General features: G+C 43.8%; 1 protein-coding gene across 1 annotated transcript; it reads left to right on the forward strand.

Moving 5' to 3' along the window:
* Positions 1–16873: 16873 nt before the first annotated feature.
* LOC119805939 (NHP2-like protein 1) lies at positions 16874–17317 on the forward strand. The gene has a single exon (XM_038317712.2). The coding sequence runs from the start codon at positions 16884–16886 to the stop codon at positions 17268–17270; it is 387 nt and encodes a 128-aa protein (XP_038173640.1). The 5' UTR covers positions 16874–16883; the 3' UTR covers positions 17271–17317.
* The last annotated feature ends 219 nt before the right edge of the window (positions 17318–17536 follow it).

Raw genomic sequence — 17536 nt, forward strand, 5'->3', positions numbered from 1 at the left:
ACTTATTTATATGTTTCTCAAATTTCTCTCCATTTCCAATTTATCATTTCTAGTTCCAGATCCATCTTTTCAAGTGAGTATGGCCTTGGCTATCTCATAGGCATAGGCATGCCAACCAAATTCATTTTTCTCCAAGTTTTATCTAATTGTGTGTGCGTTTGTGTTTGAGAATTGATTCTGGGGCCTTGTGCATGCTAAGTTAGCATCCTGCCATGGCCTGACAACACCAGCCCCTAACATACATAAACATCTGTGCATACTAGGTTAGCACCTTACCATTGCCTGACAACACCAGCCCCTAACATACATAAACATCTGTGCATGCTAGGTTAGCATTCTGCCATCGCCTGACAACACCAGCCCATAACATGCATAAGCTGCTGTGCATGCTAGGTTAGCACCCTACCATTGCCTGACAACACCAGCTCATAACATGCATAAACTGTGAGCCAAGAGAAACATTCTGCCTTAAGTTGATTTGTCATGCATTTTGTCACAGTTGCGAGAACAGTAATAGATACATTTCTTTCATTTTGATGTGTGCGCTATCACACATATTTGTACAGCTCAGCTGGGGTTAGCCTCATTTCAAATGGTCAAGTCTAGATGTTCAGGACTGATTTATGTAGCACTCTAGAATAAGAACCCAGGCTTTTGCTGTGGTCTCGACTTAAAAGTGCTCTTCTCATATGGAATATCTGAGTCGGTTCCATGCATTGCATTTGCAGGCCAGTGACCATGACGAAGGCATGGACAGAGAAAAGTGTGTCTTGTTCCTCTGGGGCGACTTCCACAAATGTCTGCATTCTTCTTGTTGACATCTCACCCCAGGATGGAAGGTAATGTTGCCTAATTCAAAGGCATTGGGGAAAGGTGGCTTTCATCTCACATGGCCACAACCTAGATAAACACGAAAATTTTCATTGCAAAGACCCTGGGAAATCCTGAGAAAAGAGAGCGATGCTAGGGGATTACATTCTAGGTCCTAAATATATTGCAGAGCCATAGTAATAAAAACAATATGGTGTTGACACAAAAACAGATGTGTAGACCAATGGAATAAAATCAGAGACCCAAGTGTGCGTGCACACAACTTTAGTCACTTGATATTTTATAAAGATGCTAAAACATGTGCTTTAAAAAGAAAATATTTTCAATAAGTGGTGCTGGGAATACTCTATGTCTACATGTGGAGGAGTAAAACTAGATGAGCATCTATCTCCTTGTATAGAAACTGACTCCACATAGATCAAAGACCTTACAAGATGAAGGTGTAGGAAAGGGCTCAATTTGCCCAAGAATTAAGGACAATTGACAAGTGGGACTTTAGAAATTTTTTTTTTTAAAGTTTCTGCACAACTAGAGAGTCAGCTGGGTGAAGAGGAAGCCCACGGAATGAGAGAGAATTTTTATCAGCTATACATCTGACAGAGCTTTAATATCTAGATACACAAAGAACTCAAAATACAAAGAGCCAAAAAAAAAAAAAAAAGCCACAAATGACCCATTTGAATAATGGGCCTGGTACCTGATTGGAGAATTCTCCAAAGAAGAAAAAAAAATGGCTAAGAAATATTAAAAAAAAAAAGTTCCTAGAAATTAGAGAAATGCAAATCAAAACACCTTTGAGATGTCAGTCGATCCCAGTCAGAGTGACAAACATGAGTGAAGTAGTGGAAGATGCAGGGAAAAGGGAACCCACATTCGCGTTGCTGGGGGTGCAAACTGATGCACCACCGTGGAAATTAGTGTGGGGAATTCTCAAAAAGCTAAAACGAAATCTACATATGACCCAGCTGTACCACTCCTTGGCATGTGTCCAAAGGACTCGGCTTCATATGGAACAGGTCCTTGCTCAGTCATGTTTGTTGCTGCCCTGCTCACAATAGCTAGGAAAGGGGAACAACCCAAATGTCCTACAACCGACACATGAACAATGAATACATGGTGCATACACACAATGGAATACGACTCAGTGGTTAAAAGCATGAAATCATGAAGTTTGCAGATCATAAAGCATGAGATAACCCAGACCAGGAAGACAAATGTTGAGTGTCCTCTGTTATTGGAAGCCCTTGCTCCTAATCTCCAGATGTGAGTACATGGCCTGCAGAAAGTCCATAAACCAGGAAAGTAAAACAGGGCCATTGCCAAGATAGGGGAGTTGGGGAGCAATAGAGAGATTAGTGGGGTACAGGGGATCTGATCATGGAAATGGGAAAAGGTGGGACTCCTTAGGGAGAGAAGGAGGAGGTAGGTAAATACAGAAGAAAGTGGGAGGGCGGTATGGGGACATAGCAGGATACTAGTGATCTGATGGGGAAATGGGAAGGGGTACTTCCTAGGGAAGGGAGAAGGGGGCAAATATAGGAGAAGGACGGAGGTGGGTAAAATAATATGTTGGCTGGAAAAGCCACAGGAATCATACCATTAACTAGTTGCCTTTACAAAAAGTATAATGCACATAATTCAGGTATAAATGCACAGATATAGTCTTAATGCACCTCTCTCATCTTGGCTGATGGTGCTCCCTTCAAGAGCCAAAGACCACCAAGCAAACACACAAACAACAGCCACATGAGAACACAAACTACCATACGTGAGAAGCCCTCTTTTGAGTTGCTGGCCAGGGCTAAGAGACTCCCAGAACATATATCCTACTGTTTTTACCCTTAGTTGTCCCCAGGGGTGGAAGGTAAATCCCTGTTGCTGAAGACACCATGCATTTCAGACAGAGGGCTCAGAGGCCCGTGAGCTGTAACTCATCTGAATGCTCCCTCCGTGAGGGCTAGCTTTTATAGTACAAGGAGATGTCGCGCAAACTTCCAAAGGAGGGAGGCCACCAATAGTCCAACTGGCTTTGATGCCTATGGATGACAGGGCACAATAACCCTCTGGGTAGAGTAGTGGCACACATACCTTAGTGGTAACCAACGACTCTCTCACGGGACTTACCCACTCAGCAAGAGGGAAATCATGCCTAGTATCAGAAATCTAGCTAAGGACTAAATGATTGCGAAGTCATGGTTACTGGAGGAGAACCTACAAGCACTAATTTGCTAACCCAACACAATCCCTAACAACAACCTAGAAACATTTTCCCTTATACCCACCGAGAAGTGCTGTGTTCACCTTTCATCAAGAAACCTTTGGAATAAATGGAGACACCTGCCACTCGTCTTCTGACCTGCAAGTGTGCTATGGTGTAACCCTGCCTGTACACCCCCCCCCCACACACACACAAGAAAAATAAAGAGATTTTTTTTAAAAAAAATTAAGAAGGAAACTCTTAATTCTGATTTTAAAAACTCTGTATTTTCCACTTTGTACTGATCGCTGAATTGATATCACCGCTAAATTACAGCGGTTTGCCCACAGGAAGATTACAGAAACATTCTAATGCACATCTAACATGGAACGACATTCTCTTGGAATTTGTTGAGATTCTAAATGTCCCTGACCAGAATGGAGGGCAGATGACCCTCTGAAGCGCTGACTCGTCTTTGTACTGTGCTCTTTACTCTCTTGTCCCCCCGTGCTGCTCCAACAACTTCCCACAGCCCTGCTCTCTGAGGTGCCACATGTGCCCACCATAGAAATGCAGCTGGCGGGACCAATTTGCACTGTGCTGGGGTAGAGTCCGGCATGATGCAATTTGAGATGCTATTTTCGTAATTCCTTGAGATCTTAGTATTTGACCTTGTGCTGGATAGTTTTATGTCAATTTGACACAAGCTGAACTCATTTGAAAGGAGGGAACCTCAGTTAAGAAAATGCTGCGTAAGATCGGGCTGTAGGCAAGTCTGTAAGGCATTTTTTACATTAATGATTGATGAGGGAGGGCCCAGTCCATTGTGGGTGGTGACATTCCTGGGCTGGAGCCTGGGTTCTCTGAGAAAGTGGACTGAACAAGCCATAGAGAACAAGCCAGTAAGCAACACTGCTCCATGGTCTCTGCATCATTTCCTGCCTCCAGGGTCCTGCCCTGTTTGAGTTCTTACTCTGACTTCCCTCGATGATGAACTGATGCAGAAGGGTAAGCCCAGTAAACCTTTTCCTCCCCAGCGTTTGCTCGACGTGTTTCATCGCAGTGAGAGCAACCCTAGCTAGGACAGGCCTCCCTCACCGTGGAAAATGTGTGCGATTTTAGAGATGGTGCCCATAAGAAAGCACATCTTCACCAGACAGTCCTCCTATAGGTGAGGACGGGACGTGAGAAAGGATTGACAGGAAGGAGAAGTGCCTCATCTTTCCACACACTCTTCCTTGGAACTTGGCCCTTTCAGCTGGTACCGCCCTCTCCTTTGAGTCCAGGTGGGCTGCTGTGCAGCTCAGTGGTAGGCTGCTGGCCCCCACATCCCCTCCACCGCCTCCCCGTTCATTCTTCAGCACTGCAGAAGAAAAGCGGTCAGGTAAATGAGTTCCTGCACATAGCGTACTCTTATCTGCGTTAGGATACATCCGTGGGTCTGGTAGCTCTTCCTGGTTCACCTACTGACCAGTGTCTCTGGTGAGAGAACAACAATAACAACAAGGAGAACCAGCCCAACCCTCAGAATCTTGCTCTTTCTTTGCTTGCTTGCCTTTCCTGGCCTTTTCTCTTCCCTTTTAGTCCCCCCTGCCCCCCAGGAAGCAGGTTTAAAGATTCCATCTCTTGAAATGGGGGAACTTGTGCCATGACCTCTTCTCCTCAACCACTCAGGATTCTTTTTTTTTTTTCCTTCGGAAGGAAGTGGGGTATTTTGGCCTTGTGTCTGTAACTATGAAGCTGCTTTGTGAGGAAAAGGTCTCTCTGTTCACAGGAAGCAATTGGGTCAGAACAACTTCCTCTCAGCAGTTCAAGGGAGCTATTGTCTCCCGAGGTTATCACATAGCCCCATTGCCAGAAATCCCCACTGGCATCAGAGTATAAACGACCATTTTTAAAAAACAGTCAGCACAGTCTACCCATCTCACAGTAGTTCTGCTGAGCTTTGCTGGTTTATTAAACGGGCTTGAAGTTTCTACTGATCTGAAAGTTGAGCATGCAAATAGGGGATTCTTGGAGTCACGGAATTAAAATGGCTTTGTAGCTTGAAGCAACTGGAGAGAGGCGATGTTTGTGGTGAGAATAGCTGCCCGGCAGTGACCCAAGACAGCAGGAGCCTCACCAAAGGTTTCCATCCTCCTCAGGAGACCCTTGTCTCCCACCCTGCAGGACCATTAGAGCCACCATCCTCTGCTTTGTTTAAAAAATGAGGGACCTTTATTTTTCCTGTTTCACCTCCTGCTTCCCTACTGCATGTTAGAAAACTTTTTCCTGCTCAGGGGTCAAAATCCTAAGCACCAGAAAGATGATGCAAATGCTATTGGGTTAAGAATCTCCCATGTGGACAAACCCTTCTGAAGCATTCTTTGGCAACGTCCTCAATCCCGCCATATCTTCCCTTCTTTAGTATTAAACTGGGAAAGGAGCCATATCTCAGTTTCTCTCTCTCTGCTCAACAGCCTCACCTTCCCCGACATGTCTGCTGAGGTTGGTGGAAGAGAACCCTTCATTTTCTTCTTGAAATGTCTTTGCATCTATTCTCAGGTTTGTTTTTATTTATCTCTTTTTTTCCCCAAATTAATTGTCATTTATCTTTGGTGGCATGGCCATTTCTCGGGTTCTTTTCTGTCCTGGCTTCCCTGTCACCGGTGACTCACTTGGTCTCTTCAGATCTCATCCTTCAGCCTGTGTTCCTGTTTTCTTTGGCCTGGACTTGACTCCCACACAGTTGGGTCCCTTCACTCCCCTTGCTGTGCTCGCCAGAGTTGCCAGTGTGCTTAATTGTTTTTTTTCTTTGTATGTTCAAATTTTAATTTGGATCCTCTCTCTCTATGTTAGTGTTTAAAAAGTGCAGTTTTGTTGGAACCGAGTTCCCCAGTTCATTCCCATTCTGTTTCTCCCTTTCTGGAAATCAGGGTAAACAGAATAAACGGCAGTGGATTCTCACAGCACGGACTGAAAGGCCTGAGAGTTTCTGTTTTCTTTAGATGATGAGTTGGGTGTCTCTACAGAAATGAGCTCGAGTTTCACATGGCACATCCCTCTGATACATGGGGTGCTTGTATTTAAGAAGCCAGGGGAAACCTTCAGACAGGATTACAGGCAGAGGCCACAGTTCCCAGAGGAAGTGGTGAGGAGTGGATACAAGAATAGAAAAGAAAGAGCATAGCAGTGTGTCTGGGAAATTACTCTGATGAGACCGTAGATAAACAGATGGAAATGTCGCTTGTTTAGTCATCAGTAGCCCTGCGGTGTCCTTTCTCTGTGCACCGGCTTCCCCAGCCTCCACAGACAGCACTTGTGTGGGGGGATATCAGTGTCTGGGTGCCTTCAGGAGCCTTCTCTGTCTGAGGTGCTAGGGACTGAACCCAGAGCCTCATGCATGCTGGGTAAGTTCTTCATCAGCCCCAGCCTCCACTTCACTTCCCACTTGTATGGAGAAGGTTTTGTTTTTAAGCCATCAATCCCTTGAAATAAAGCATGAAGGGTCTTTCTCTTTCCTGGTCCCTGCTGCTAGGACACCATCCCATCACTGCCTGAGCCCCTGCTCCAGAGCGCAGTGGTCCATATTGCCTCTCCTCTTTTCTTTGGTGTCAAGCCATGCTGGATTTTAACGTGTTCCTTTCGACAGAGATGGTTTGAGAGCAAGATGGAAAACATCAAAGTGATGTTAAATATTGCTCCGAAGCAAAACAAGCAGCACCTGTCGCGTTTGCTTGAACGTTTTCTGAAGTGAAGAGTTCTGCTGGGATAATTGGAGCATGTCCAGTCCTGCATGAATCTGAGAGCTGTTGCGAGGTGGAATTTGAGCTGGGGTGTGGCTTCAGTTGGTGATATCATGGGGGAATTTAGCTTTTTATTTCATAGATGAAGAAACAAGAGGCTGAGAGCCTTATAGAAGGCTGAACAGCCTGTCCAGCATAGAGTTAGAGGTCCTTATGTCCTCGGAGTTGCCATCATTTGCTAGACTCAAAAAACAAAGTCCTATGGCATGTTATTTTAAGGTAATTTGCCCTCAAGTATTATTTTTCTATATATTCTATTCCAAACAAAAATATAAACTATGAAGACTAGAACACATATAAACACAGGCTGGGGTGTGACTCGTGGTATAGTACTTGTCTACCAGTGTGAAGCCCTGGGTTTGATCCTCAACATCGTAAAGAAATGGGGAGGAGAGAAAAATCTCAGTGTTTTGCAATCTTATTTCCTCTGTTTACTGTTAATGTCTCTCTCTCTCTCTCTCTCTCTCTCTCTCTCTCTCTCTCTGTGTGTGTGTGTGTGTGTGTGTGTTTGTGTGTGTGTGTGCTGGTATTCTTACATGCTTTTTATAAAAGCAGAATTATAGTTTTGTATCAGCTTTGTTGGTTCAAAGCTCAGCAACTTACCCAGTTTCAGACTTATAGAGGAAGACTCTTTCTTGGCAGACCGCGGGATGAAACACCCCGGCCTTGGGATAATGGGACCCTGGAAACTTCAGGACTGTGCTGGATCAGGGATCCCAGCCACCTTCTTCAGGAAAAGACAGCGCCACATCGGCCTTAGAAGCAAACAGATGTCCTCTTGCAGCTCAATGGGTGTGCTGAGTAACTTCAGATGTTCCTTAGCTGACGTCCTTAGTCCCCAGTGCAGGGCTAACACTGTCCTCCTAGGTTGTGCTCAAAGCTCAAGCTCCCTCTTAAGGTCTTTCCCAGCATCCTCCTTCCTGCTATTTTAGTGCCCTAACATTAGGGAGGGGAATCTGGTTTCCCTTAAATGGTCTTGCCTTCCTTGGGTTTTGCCTATGGGTTTGTTCTGTGCTAAGCGGAATGATTAAGTACAGGTTTGATGACCTCTCCGTGCTGCTGAGAACCGATCACATGTGGTTTTAGCCTGTCTTCTGTCTTCTGTGGCCTTCCTGTCTTCTGCTGCCACCTGTAGCCTTCCCATCATGTTTTCTGCTGCCTTCTGTGACCTTCCCATGTTCTGTGTTCCTTCCTAGCAAGCTGGATGCTACTTTAGGCTCCTTTCACACCCACCCATTTCAATGACCCATGAAGACTCTGTTTGTGTGTGTGTATGTGTGTGTGTGTGTGTGTGTGTGTGTGTGTGTGTGTGTGACTGGTCCCATCTCTATAGACCTGGTTCACAGCCTATGGCTAAATTAACAATTGACCAGAGGCATTCTGGATCTATACCATTATACCTGGGATTGCTCTTTTTCAATTTTGTGGCAGAAGGTTTAAAGGAAAAAAACAAAACAAAAGCAAAACAGCAAGGTACCCCAACAAGTTCTTTTTTCATACCATGACACTTGGAAAGTGTGCCTGAGTCTTTCCAGACAGCAAGGGGACATAGAAGGACAGTCCCCCAGACTTTTCCTACCTCTGGCTTCTTTTCTTCTCTTCCCAGGTGATTTCCTGCACCAAAGAAGGGAGTGTGCCTTCTTCCTTCTTTCCAGGCATGTTGACCTTGTCACATTATTTTACTCTGAAGTTACTTCCCTGCACTCTCCCTATGCCTGTCTTCTTGTTTCCAGCTAAGCATGGTAGAGAAGGTCCCTAATCCCAGCACTGGGAGGCTCTAAGTGGATCTCTGAGTTCCAGGACAGCCTGGTCTACAGAGTGAGTTCCAGGACAGCCAGAGCTGCACAGAGAAACCATGTCTTGAAAAACTAACAAACAAATAAAATCTTAAAAGTTTCTTATAAAATTTACACAAAAGAGAAAAGGGTTAAAACATGCATTTGAAGAGCCAAACATGGGCGCCTTCCCAAGCAGATGTTTTGGACTAATGATAAAGTTAAAGTAATGGGATGCTGTGGGGTCGCTCTTGGGATGAACTGCCCTGGAGGAGAAGAAGGTGCCCAGTAAGTGATGCTGGGTCAACCGCTTATTGGCGTGCAAACGAGGGGATGTGCCCCTAGTACAAGAAGAAGAAGACACTGTGTGAGCGCATGTACTCATGTCTTTACTCGTGTGTGTGTGTGTGTGTGTGTGTGTGTGTGTTCATGCTCACACGTGTATGCACTCACTGTGTATGGGACAGTCAGAGGACAATTTGTAAGCATAGGTCTCCTCTTTCCACAACATGTGTTCTGAGATTAGACTCAGTCCTCCAGACTTGGGAGCAAGCACTGTCCCTTGCTGAGTCATCTCAATGGCCTGAGCGCTCACACTTTTAGGAGACATTCCAGAGCTCTCTCTTTCTGAGTGAGGGAGGAGTAAAGATCAGTTAATAAACAAGACCGTGAAGGGGCTGGAGAGACGGCTCAGTGGCTAAGAGCGCTTACTGTTCAATCAGAGGAGCAGGATTCGAATCCTATTTGGATTCCAGCACCTGTGTGAGGCAGCTGGCAAACGCTTGTAACTGGAGCTCCAAGGGACCAATGTCCCTTTCTGGTCTCCATGGCACTTGTATATACCCATGCAGACACACACATATATCTCTAAATGAGGTAAAGTAGATCTTTATTTTTTAAAAATTAAAATATAATTACATCATTTCCTTCCCACCCTCTATGCCCATTATATATCTTTTCTTTTATTATTATTGTCACCTTCTACATTTAAATGTATAAAATGTAAATACAATTTGCTAAGTCTATTTAGTGTTGCTTGTATGTATATGATTTCCCTTGGTATTGAATAAACCATCTAGGGTGCTGATCTCTGGGGAAGACTATGTCTCCCTTTCTGGGACTTCCAAATTGCCTGTAGTTCTTTCTTTAGCCCTCACCCCTTGTAAGAAAGAATTTTTCATTCTTCTTTCTACATTAGCATGTGTAATAGGGTGTTTCGTTTAGGTCTTGCTTAGCAGCCTTATTGTTGACAGGTCACGGGTGTAGCTTCCCTGTCATTTCTCAGAGACGCAATCAGGCTTCCCATTCCTCCTCTGTCTCTCACAGTCTTTTCAACCCCTCCCCTGCAATGTTCCCTGAGCTTTGAGTGCAGGACTTGTGTTGTACATGTGCCCATCGGAAGTATTTAAAAGAATAAATCTTTTAAAAACAGTCATAGAACATAAACTATACAGTAAGAACATCAGTTATAATCCATAATGGCTAAACAATCTCTTTATGTTTACATATAAATATCTATTGATAGTAACGTGTGACGCTGAAATAAATGTTAGTTTTAACTTTTGAAACAAATGGGAGAAAGCACCAGTAGGAAAAGTAATGCTGGGAAAGTATGGTGGCCAAAGAAGTCATGGTTGTAGACGATGCTTGCCACCTAGAGAAGACAGTTTCGCCTTCCAGTACAACCTAATGGGAAAATAGGCAGGAGATGGAAACTCTAAACGTTTCTGTGGGGGAAGTAATTTGATTCTTGAATCCTATTGGTCAGCTTCTCCATCATATTACCAATGATTTGTGTTGAGAGATTTATTTTCAATTGTGTGTGTGCGTGTGCACGTGTGCACACACACATGCATATGTGCACATGGGTAGTGTAGGTGACTCTGGAGTCCAGAAGAAGGCGTTGGATTCCCTGAGGTGGAATTATAAGTGGTTGTGAGACCTAAGACATGGATGCTGGGAATGGCACTCCAATCCTCTGGAAGTGCTTAACCATTCAGCCATCCTTTGGGCCCACTGATGATTGCCTGTGTATTTATTTAAGACCTTCTTCCCTGACTGCCACAATTAGATGCTGATGTTTTTGAAATAAGATCTGTGTAGCTCTGGCTGGTAGCTCACTATGTAGATCAGACTGACCTCAAACACAGAGATTGCTTGCCACTGCCTCCCAAGTTCTGATATTAAAGACATTCACCACCATGACAGCTTACAATTAGATGCTTTATGTTCAGCATTTTCTTTTTTTAATTAATAAAAAAAACTTTCAAAAGTTCTTTTTAATAATAAAAAACCTTTCAGAAGTTTGCCTATATCTGTGCCTATGTGCCACGTGTGTGAAATGCCTATGAAGGCCAGGCAAGGACTCTGGGTCCCCTGGAAGTTGAGTTTAGTCAGTTGTGAGCGGCCATGTAGGTCTTAGAAATTGAACCAAGGTCCACTGAAAGAGCAGCCAGTGCTCTTAACCTCACAACTACCTCTCTAGACCCTGCTCAGCATTTTCTATAGAAGCAGTCATGTCTCCAAGAAACCCTGGTTTCTTTAGGGAAGAATGAAATGTAGAAACCAACATCTGCTTGTTAGGGACATTATTGCTATTGGAACATTCTTCTCCTGCCCTTTTTCTTTTCTAGGCTCTCATTGAAACTAGGTTGGCCTCAAATTCACTGTGTGGCCAAGTGTGAATGACCTCCCCCTCCCAAATGCTAGGTTTACAGGTCTGTGCCACCAGGTCTGGCCTATATCACTATTCCTACTTCCTATGTGTGGATAAAGCCTAGGGAATATTTATATACACATATTTGTTTTCATATATATCAATAATATTGAAGATCATTATGTTCACACACCACCTTCATTTCCAACATATTATCATAAAATCCAATTTTACTTTCTTTCTGGATCTCATTAGTCTTGATACATTAATTTAATTGATCAATTTCCTTATATGAACTAGTCTGTTTACACCTTTGAGGTCCAGGATATTTCTTAGGGCTTCTGTTATTAGATGCTCATGTGGACTCCCTTTTCATCCTACGTAGGGTGCAACATCCTGACTTTGGCCATCCCTGTACCTTTCTCCTGCTTTCCAGCTAGTGACATTATGCTGTGCTTTTCTCTCTGGAGGATGTTCATCTCACCTCCATCTGGGCTACCATGGCACTTCCTCTTCAGATGGAAATGCCTCATCTTCTAATCTCTACCAAAGACTGTTCTAGAAAAGGAGAGAAGAGGAAGGAGGAGAAAAAGGGCTGCCTCTGTTTCTGAACCATTTCCACTTTATTATCATCTATGGACATATATCATGATTCAAAGATACTTTTATTGAGTCTGTTGAGTCTGGGTGTGTTGTTGAGTGGCAGAGTTCCTTGCCTAGCACACAGCAGACTCCAGATTTGACTTTAGCACTTACATTACCTGTATCAAACCATCCATTACTACATAATTTTTTTTTTGATTTTTTGAGATAGGGTTTCTCTGTGTAGTCCTGGCTGTCCTGGAATTTTCTTTGTAGACCATGCTAGCCTCCAACTCACAGAGATCCATCTGCCTCTACCTCTAGGGTTAAAGGCATCACTACCACCACATAGCTATAGTTCTGATGGCATTTTTATGTAAACAGTTTCTTGATAATAATATGCAACCTTGAAATAGACATCATGTTCACTTTTGAATAATGGTGGGAAGATAACCCTAAGAAAAAGAAAATAAAATTTTTTTATTTATCCGTAGCTAAGAAAACCTTGATTTTAATTAGGCTGAAATTTTCTTTTAAGAAGACAGTATATAATGTTCAACTTAGGAGTGTCTAAAGTTAAATAAAAAATTCTCCTCACTAGGAGGCTTCAGAATGACTCAGTGTAACGGTGTCTGAGCCACGACTGCAGAGTCTAAGCGTAGAGAAGTGATTGTTCTCGTGAGTGCATCTGTTTATATCTAGAAAAATAAACTAAAAAGCTGCTTTCTCACCCTTGGCTCCACTTCTTTGGAGTGTGTCAAGTGAAATTAAACTTTGGATACCAGAAACTGTCCAAAGAAAGCAAGGTTTTACACAAGCATATTGGCTGTTGTAGGCATTACATAAGAATCTGTCTGCAGAGATTTGAAGTAGTTGACTAGTGTGTATTCTGTTTCTATGTATGAGTGAGATATTTGGTAGATGGTGCTGTCATTTCCTAAGCTTGGGCCCAGGATATCTCTTCATTCCTGTATTGGTTTTTAATATAATAATAATAATAGTAATAATAATAATAATAATCCCTTCTCTGGGAACATAAAGAAATATAATATTCCTACATCTCTTCCTTGGTGCATTACTGTTGAGTCTGTGAACTTGGTGGCACTTCTCAAGGTTCTCTTGGATCCTCCTTTTCACCCTGAGAGGATAGTGAGTGAAGACTCCATGGAAATCTTATGGGACTGTCTCTAGCACATTTAACAAAATGTTCTCAAATATCTTTCACTATACTGAAGTAGGTTGACTCCCAATTTCCTGAGAAACTGCCACACTGATTTCCAAAGTGGCTGTACAAGTTTGCATTCCCACCAGCAATGGATGAGTGTTCCCCTTACTCCACATCCTCTCCAGCATAGACTATCATTAGTGTTTTTGATTTTAGCCATTCTGACAGGTGTAAAATGGTATCTCAAAGTTGTTTTGATTTGCATTTCCCTGATAGCTAAGGAAGTTGAACATGACCTTAAGTATCTTTTGGCCATTTGAAATTCTTCTGTTGAGAATTTTCTGTTCAGTTCAGCACCCCATTTTTTAATTGGGTTATTTAGAATTTTAATGTCTAATTTCTTGAGTTCTTTATATATTTTGGCGATCAGATCTTTGTCTGATGTGGGGTTGGTGAAGATCATCTCCCATTCTGCAAGTTGCCTTTTTGTCTTAATGACTGTGTCCTTTGCTTTACAGAAGCTTCTTAGTTTCAGAAGGTCCCATTTATTCATTGTTGCTCTTATTGTCTGTGCTACTGGGGTTATACATAGGAAGCGGTCTCTTGTACCCATGTATTGCAGGCTACTTCACAATTTCTCTTCTATCAGGTTCAATGTGGTGAGATTTATATTGAGGTCTTTAATCCATTTGGACTTGACTCCCTTGCTGGCTCTCCGGACCCCTCAGCCCTGAAGCAGGCTGTGTTGGCGGATCCAAGGACCTTGCAGATCCCAGTTTAAAATTAATATAAGTTTCTGTGTGATTATTTGGGATCACCTGGTTGGGTAATGAAAGTGCTGCCTCCGTTTACATCTGTCTTTTTTGCTAGTCTTATTTTCTAGTAAATTGCTAGTGTTATTTTCTAGTAAATATTAGGATGAAAAGAGAAAAAAATAAACTTTTTTGGTACTTGCTGGCTTTGGCACTAGATTCTATGATGGCCTTCCTCAGAAGTAAATTACAAGTGTCTTTTCCACCCTGACTCACCCACAAAGCTCTAGTAAATAAGGGCCTAACATTCCCATTGTGAGGGCATGCCACCTGAGGTTCTGTACTTCCAGGTCATAAACTCTACCATCAAGTTATACCTCAACCCTGAAGAGCATGGGGCCCCATATCTGGGTGGACATGAGTCTGGTTTGGGTTTATAAATTTCAGGGTAGAAAAGTACCTTTTCTAGCAGTAGGGCCATCTTTGACACCTAATGTTAATTAGAGATGGCATGAAACATTTTCTTAAAAACCATTTTTTTTAAATTTTGAATTACTTTAGATTCACAGAAAGATCACGATAGTAGTAGAGATCCCATCCTCCCCCACAGAGTTACACTGCAGCAGGACGATTCTCTGTGGACAATGGCTTCAGAGGCCAAGGGTGCAGCTTAGAGTAGATCACTTTCCTCTCGTCAGAGATCTCTGGATTCAGCCTCTCACAACATAACTCGAACAAACATCCCAGGGAGCTGACCATGGAAACATCACCATTAACTAAATTTCAGACTCTAGACTTCACTAGTTTTTTTCAGCAATGCCCATTTTCTGTCCCAAGACTCAAGCTGGGACACGGTCTTATGCTAAACTGTCGCATCAATTTGTCTGTCCTGGCTGTAATATTGAGTTGGAAGTGCCACCCCAGCCTGCCAAGCGCTTGGACTCCAACTCCCAGCCTGCCAGGTGCTGATCCCTCCCACAGGGTATTTAGACTTGCTCTTGGAAAAGAAACAGTGGTTTTTGGTTTGTGTGTGTGCTTCCTCAGTCTTCCCCCTGCCATGCTCCCGGCCACCTAGGAGTGTGCTGTTTATTAAACACAGGCATTTAATTTGGTCTAATCTGGTTTAATTAGGTGGAGCGGCTCGTATTAAGATTTTTCTGAACACTGGTTTCTATGACTTGGTTGTTGTGCATTGAGCTGGGTAGGTCTTCTTTAGAAATATCCCCTGATTTGGGGATATCTGATCTTCTTCCTGTGATTAGAAAGTTCTAGAAAGAAGCATCTCCTCTCACAGGGTATAGGCACCTGGCATGCTTGTGTGATAATACGAATCCCCCCTGTTGTTTGCCAGATTTCTTCATTGTGAAGTCCCGATTACATTCTTTGGAAACAGGCCACCACTATCCCTAATTCCTACGAAGTGGGAGAAGGGAATTAACCTGGAAGAGCAAGTATTTACTAAGTAGAATTCACCTTCTTTCTTTCCTTCCCTATTTATCTACAACAGTATGAGCTCATGGGTAATTATGTAAATGCTGGGTGATAATCCAGTGTTTGGTTGTTTCTGTTACTGCTCTAATTAACCCAGCCTTGCCCTCTGGAACCCCTTTTAGATGGACTTCTCTGCTCCTCTCATGTGTTCCCATCTGACTAAACATTTTTTTTAGATCTATTTATTTTATCTGTTTGCATGTGTGCCTGCAGGCCAGAAGAGAGCACCAGACCCCATTACAGATGGTTGTGAGCCACCATGAGGTTGCTGGGAATTGAACTCAGGACCTCTGGAAGAGCAGCCAGTGCTCTTAACCTCTGAGCTATCTCCTCACTCTCCACCCCCAAACACACACTGTTGTTCTTCTTTTCGGCGTGGGGTGTATCGCGGAGCGGGAGGAAGGGAGACCCAGGACGCGACCACGTGCGTGGGAGGATTATTTATTAAGGAAGGGGGTGCTCGACAGTGCGGGTCAAGGGAGGGAGGAAAAGAAAGAGGGGATAGAGAGAAAGAGAGAGAGAGAGCAAGAGAGAGAGAGGGAGGGACGGTGAGAGAGAGAGAGAGAGAGAGAGAGAGAGAGAGAGAGAGAGAGAGAGAGAGAGGGAGGGCGCGTGTGCACACGCAAAAGGGGGCAGTGAGAAGAGAGAGAGGGAAGAGATTCAGGATGACTCCAAGAGACCAGAGGTCGCTGGGAGTGGGCGTGGAAAGGGGCGGGGACCAAAAGAATAACATTCCCGGGTATTTCTTACAATAAAAAGCAAAAAATTAGACATCACAGTTTGAAGGAATTGGGGCGGCGAATTCTCAAGACGAATTCTCAAGACTGCTTCCGGCTGATTGTGGGCGTCGTCTTTGGGGGGGGAACCCGAGAGAAGGCTGGGTGCCGGTCACATCCTGGCATAGCTGGTCTCTTTGCTTCTGACTGGTGTCTGTGGCATGGAAATGTCTGGTGTCTCTAAGGTATTGGCAGAACAAAGAACAAAGTTAAATGAAGGAAAAAAAATTTTTTTGGACCAGGGAATTGAGTGGGTATCTGACCTGTTTAAGATGTATTCCTTAATTTGGCTCTCTGGAACTCACAAGAACTCCTTGAATTTGTGAAAACAGAAGTTTTAAGAGATAAATTTGTTTTGAAATTTGTTTGGTGAGGTGACCTGGTAAAACCTCAACCTGGTAAAAACCTCTCAGCTGTCAAACTGTCAGAGATCTTTGAGAAGGATAAGATTTTACTTAAGTTACCCATTAAAAAATGACAGAGAACTTACTTGGTTGGCACCCAGAGCTACTCTTTTGGGCCACAGGAAGCACTGGGTTTGAATCACATTCATCCTGCTCCGGCTCAGAGAAGTTTCTCTGAGGAAGCGTCATCACTTCCTTTACTTGGACAATGGCATTCCAATGAGTTATCAGAATGGATTTCAGTTGGGGAGATTTGGGCAGGTGGAGGGCGCTCCATTTTTTTCATAACAGGGATCAGCAGCATGAGCCAACATCTAGGGATTTCACAGTGCACTAACTTGGGGAGGAGATTCGTGGACTCTCCTCAGGGGCACGTATGTGAATCATAGGATTAAAGAATGATACTCGGGATTCGGTCTGTCGGAGATAGGCTGTTCTCGACCCTCGGCGAGGCCGGCGCACCGCAGCCATGACAGAGGCTGATGTGAACCCGAAGGCCTATCCCCTCGCAGATGCCCATCTCACCAAGAAGCTGCGGGACCTTGTTCAGCAGTCGTGCAACTACAAGCAGCTTCGGAAAGGAGCCAATGAAGCCACCAAAACCCCCAACAGAGGCATCTCTGAGTTCATCGTGATGGCAGCAGATGCTGAGCCCTTAGAGATCATCCTGCACCTCCCACTGCTGTGTGAAGACAAGAATGTCCCCTATGTATTTGTGCGCTCCAAGCAGGCCCTAGGACGGGCCTGTGGGGTCTCCAGACCTGTCATCGCCTGTTCTGTTACCATCAAAGAAGGCTCTCAGCTAAAGCAGCAGATCCAGTCCATCCAGCAGTCTATTGAAAGGCTCCTGGTGTAGGCCTGTGGCTCTGCCCTTCCTGTCTGTTCCCACCCTACTCTGTATCATACGGTCTATTAGCATGTAGTGTTTTCAGCCAGTTTCTATTATAAATATTGTACTACATCTGGTTTTTGTATTTTTTTATAGTCTTACAGGGTTGTTCTGTCCCATCTCTCCATCTTCTACTACCATTTTTTAATCTGTTTCACTTAATCTAAGTGAAATGATATCTGAGGCAGGTGAGAGGCAGAACGTCACAATTTAACAGTGGAAAGAACCAGGAA

Source organism: Arvicola amphibius, chromosome 1 (assembly GCF_903992535.2).
Source record: "Arvicola amphibius chromosome 1, mArvAmp1.2, whole genome shotgun sequence".
NCBI lineage: Eukaryota > Metazoa > Chordata > Mammalia > Rodentia > Cricetidae > Arvicola > Arvicola amphibius.

Bases quoted from the DNA above. Each gene is read 5' to 3' on its own strand.
- LOC119805939 (XM_038317712.2), top strand. From the start codon at position 16,884: ATGACAGAGGCTGATGTGAACCCGAAGGCCTATCCCCTCGCAGATGCC.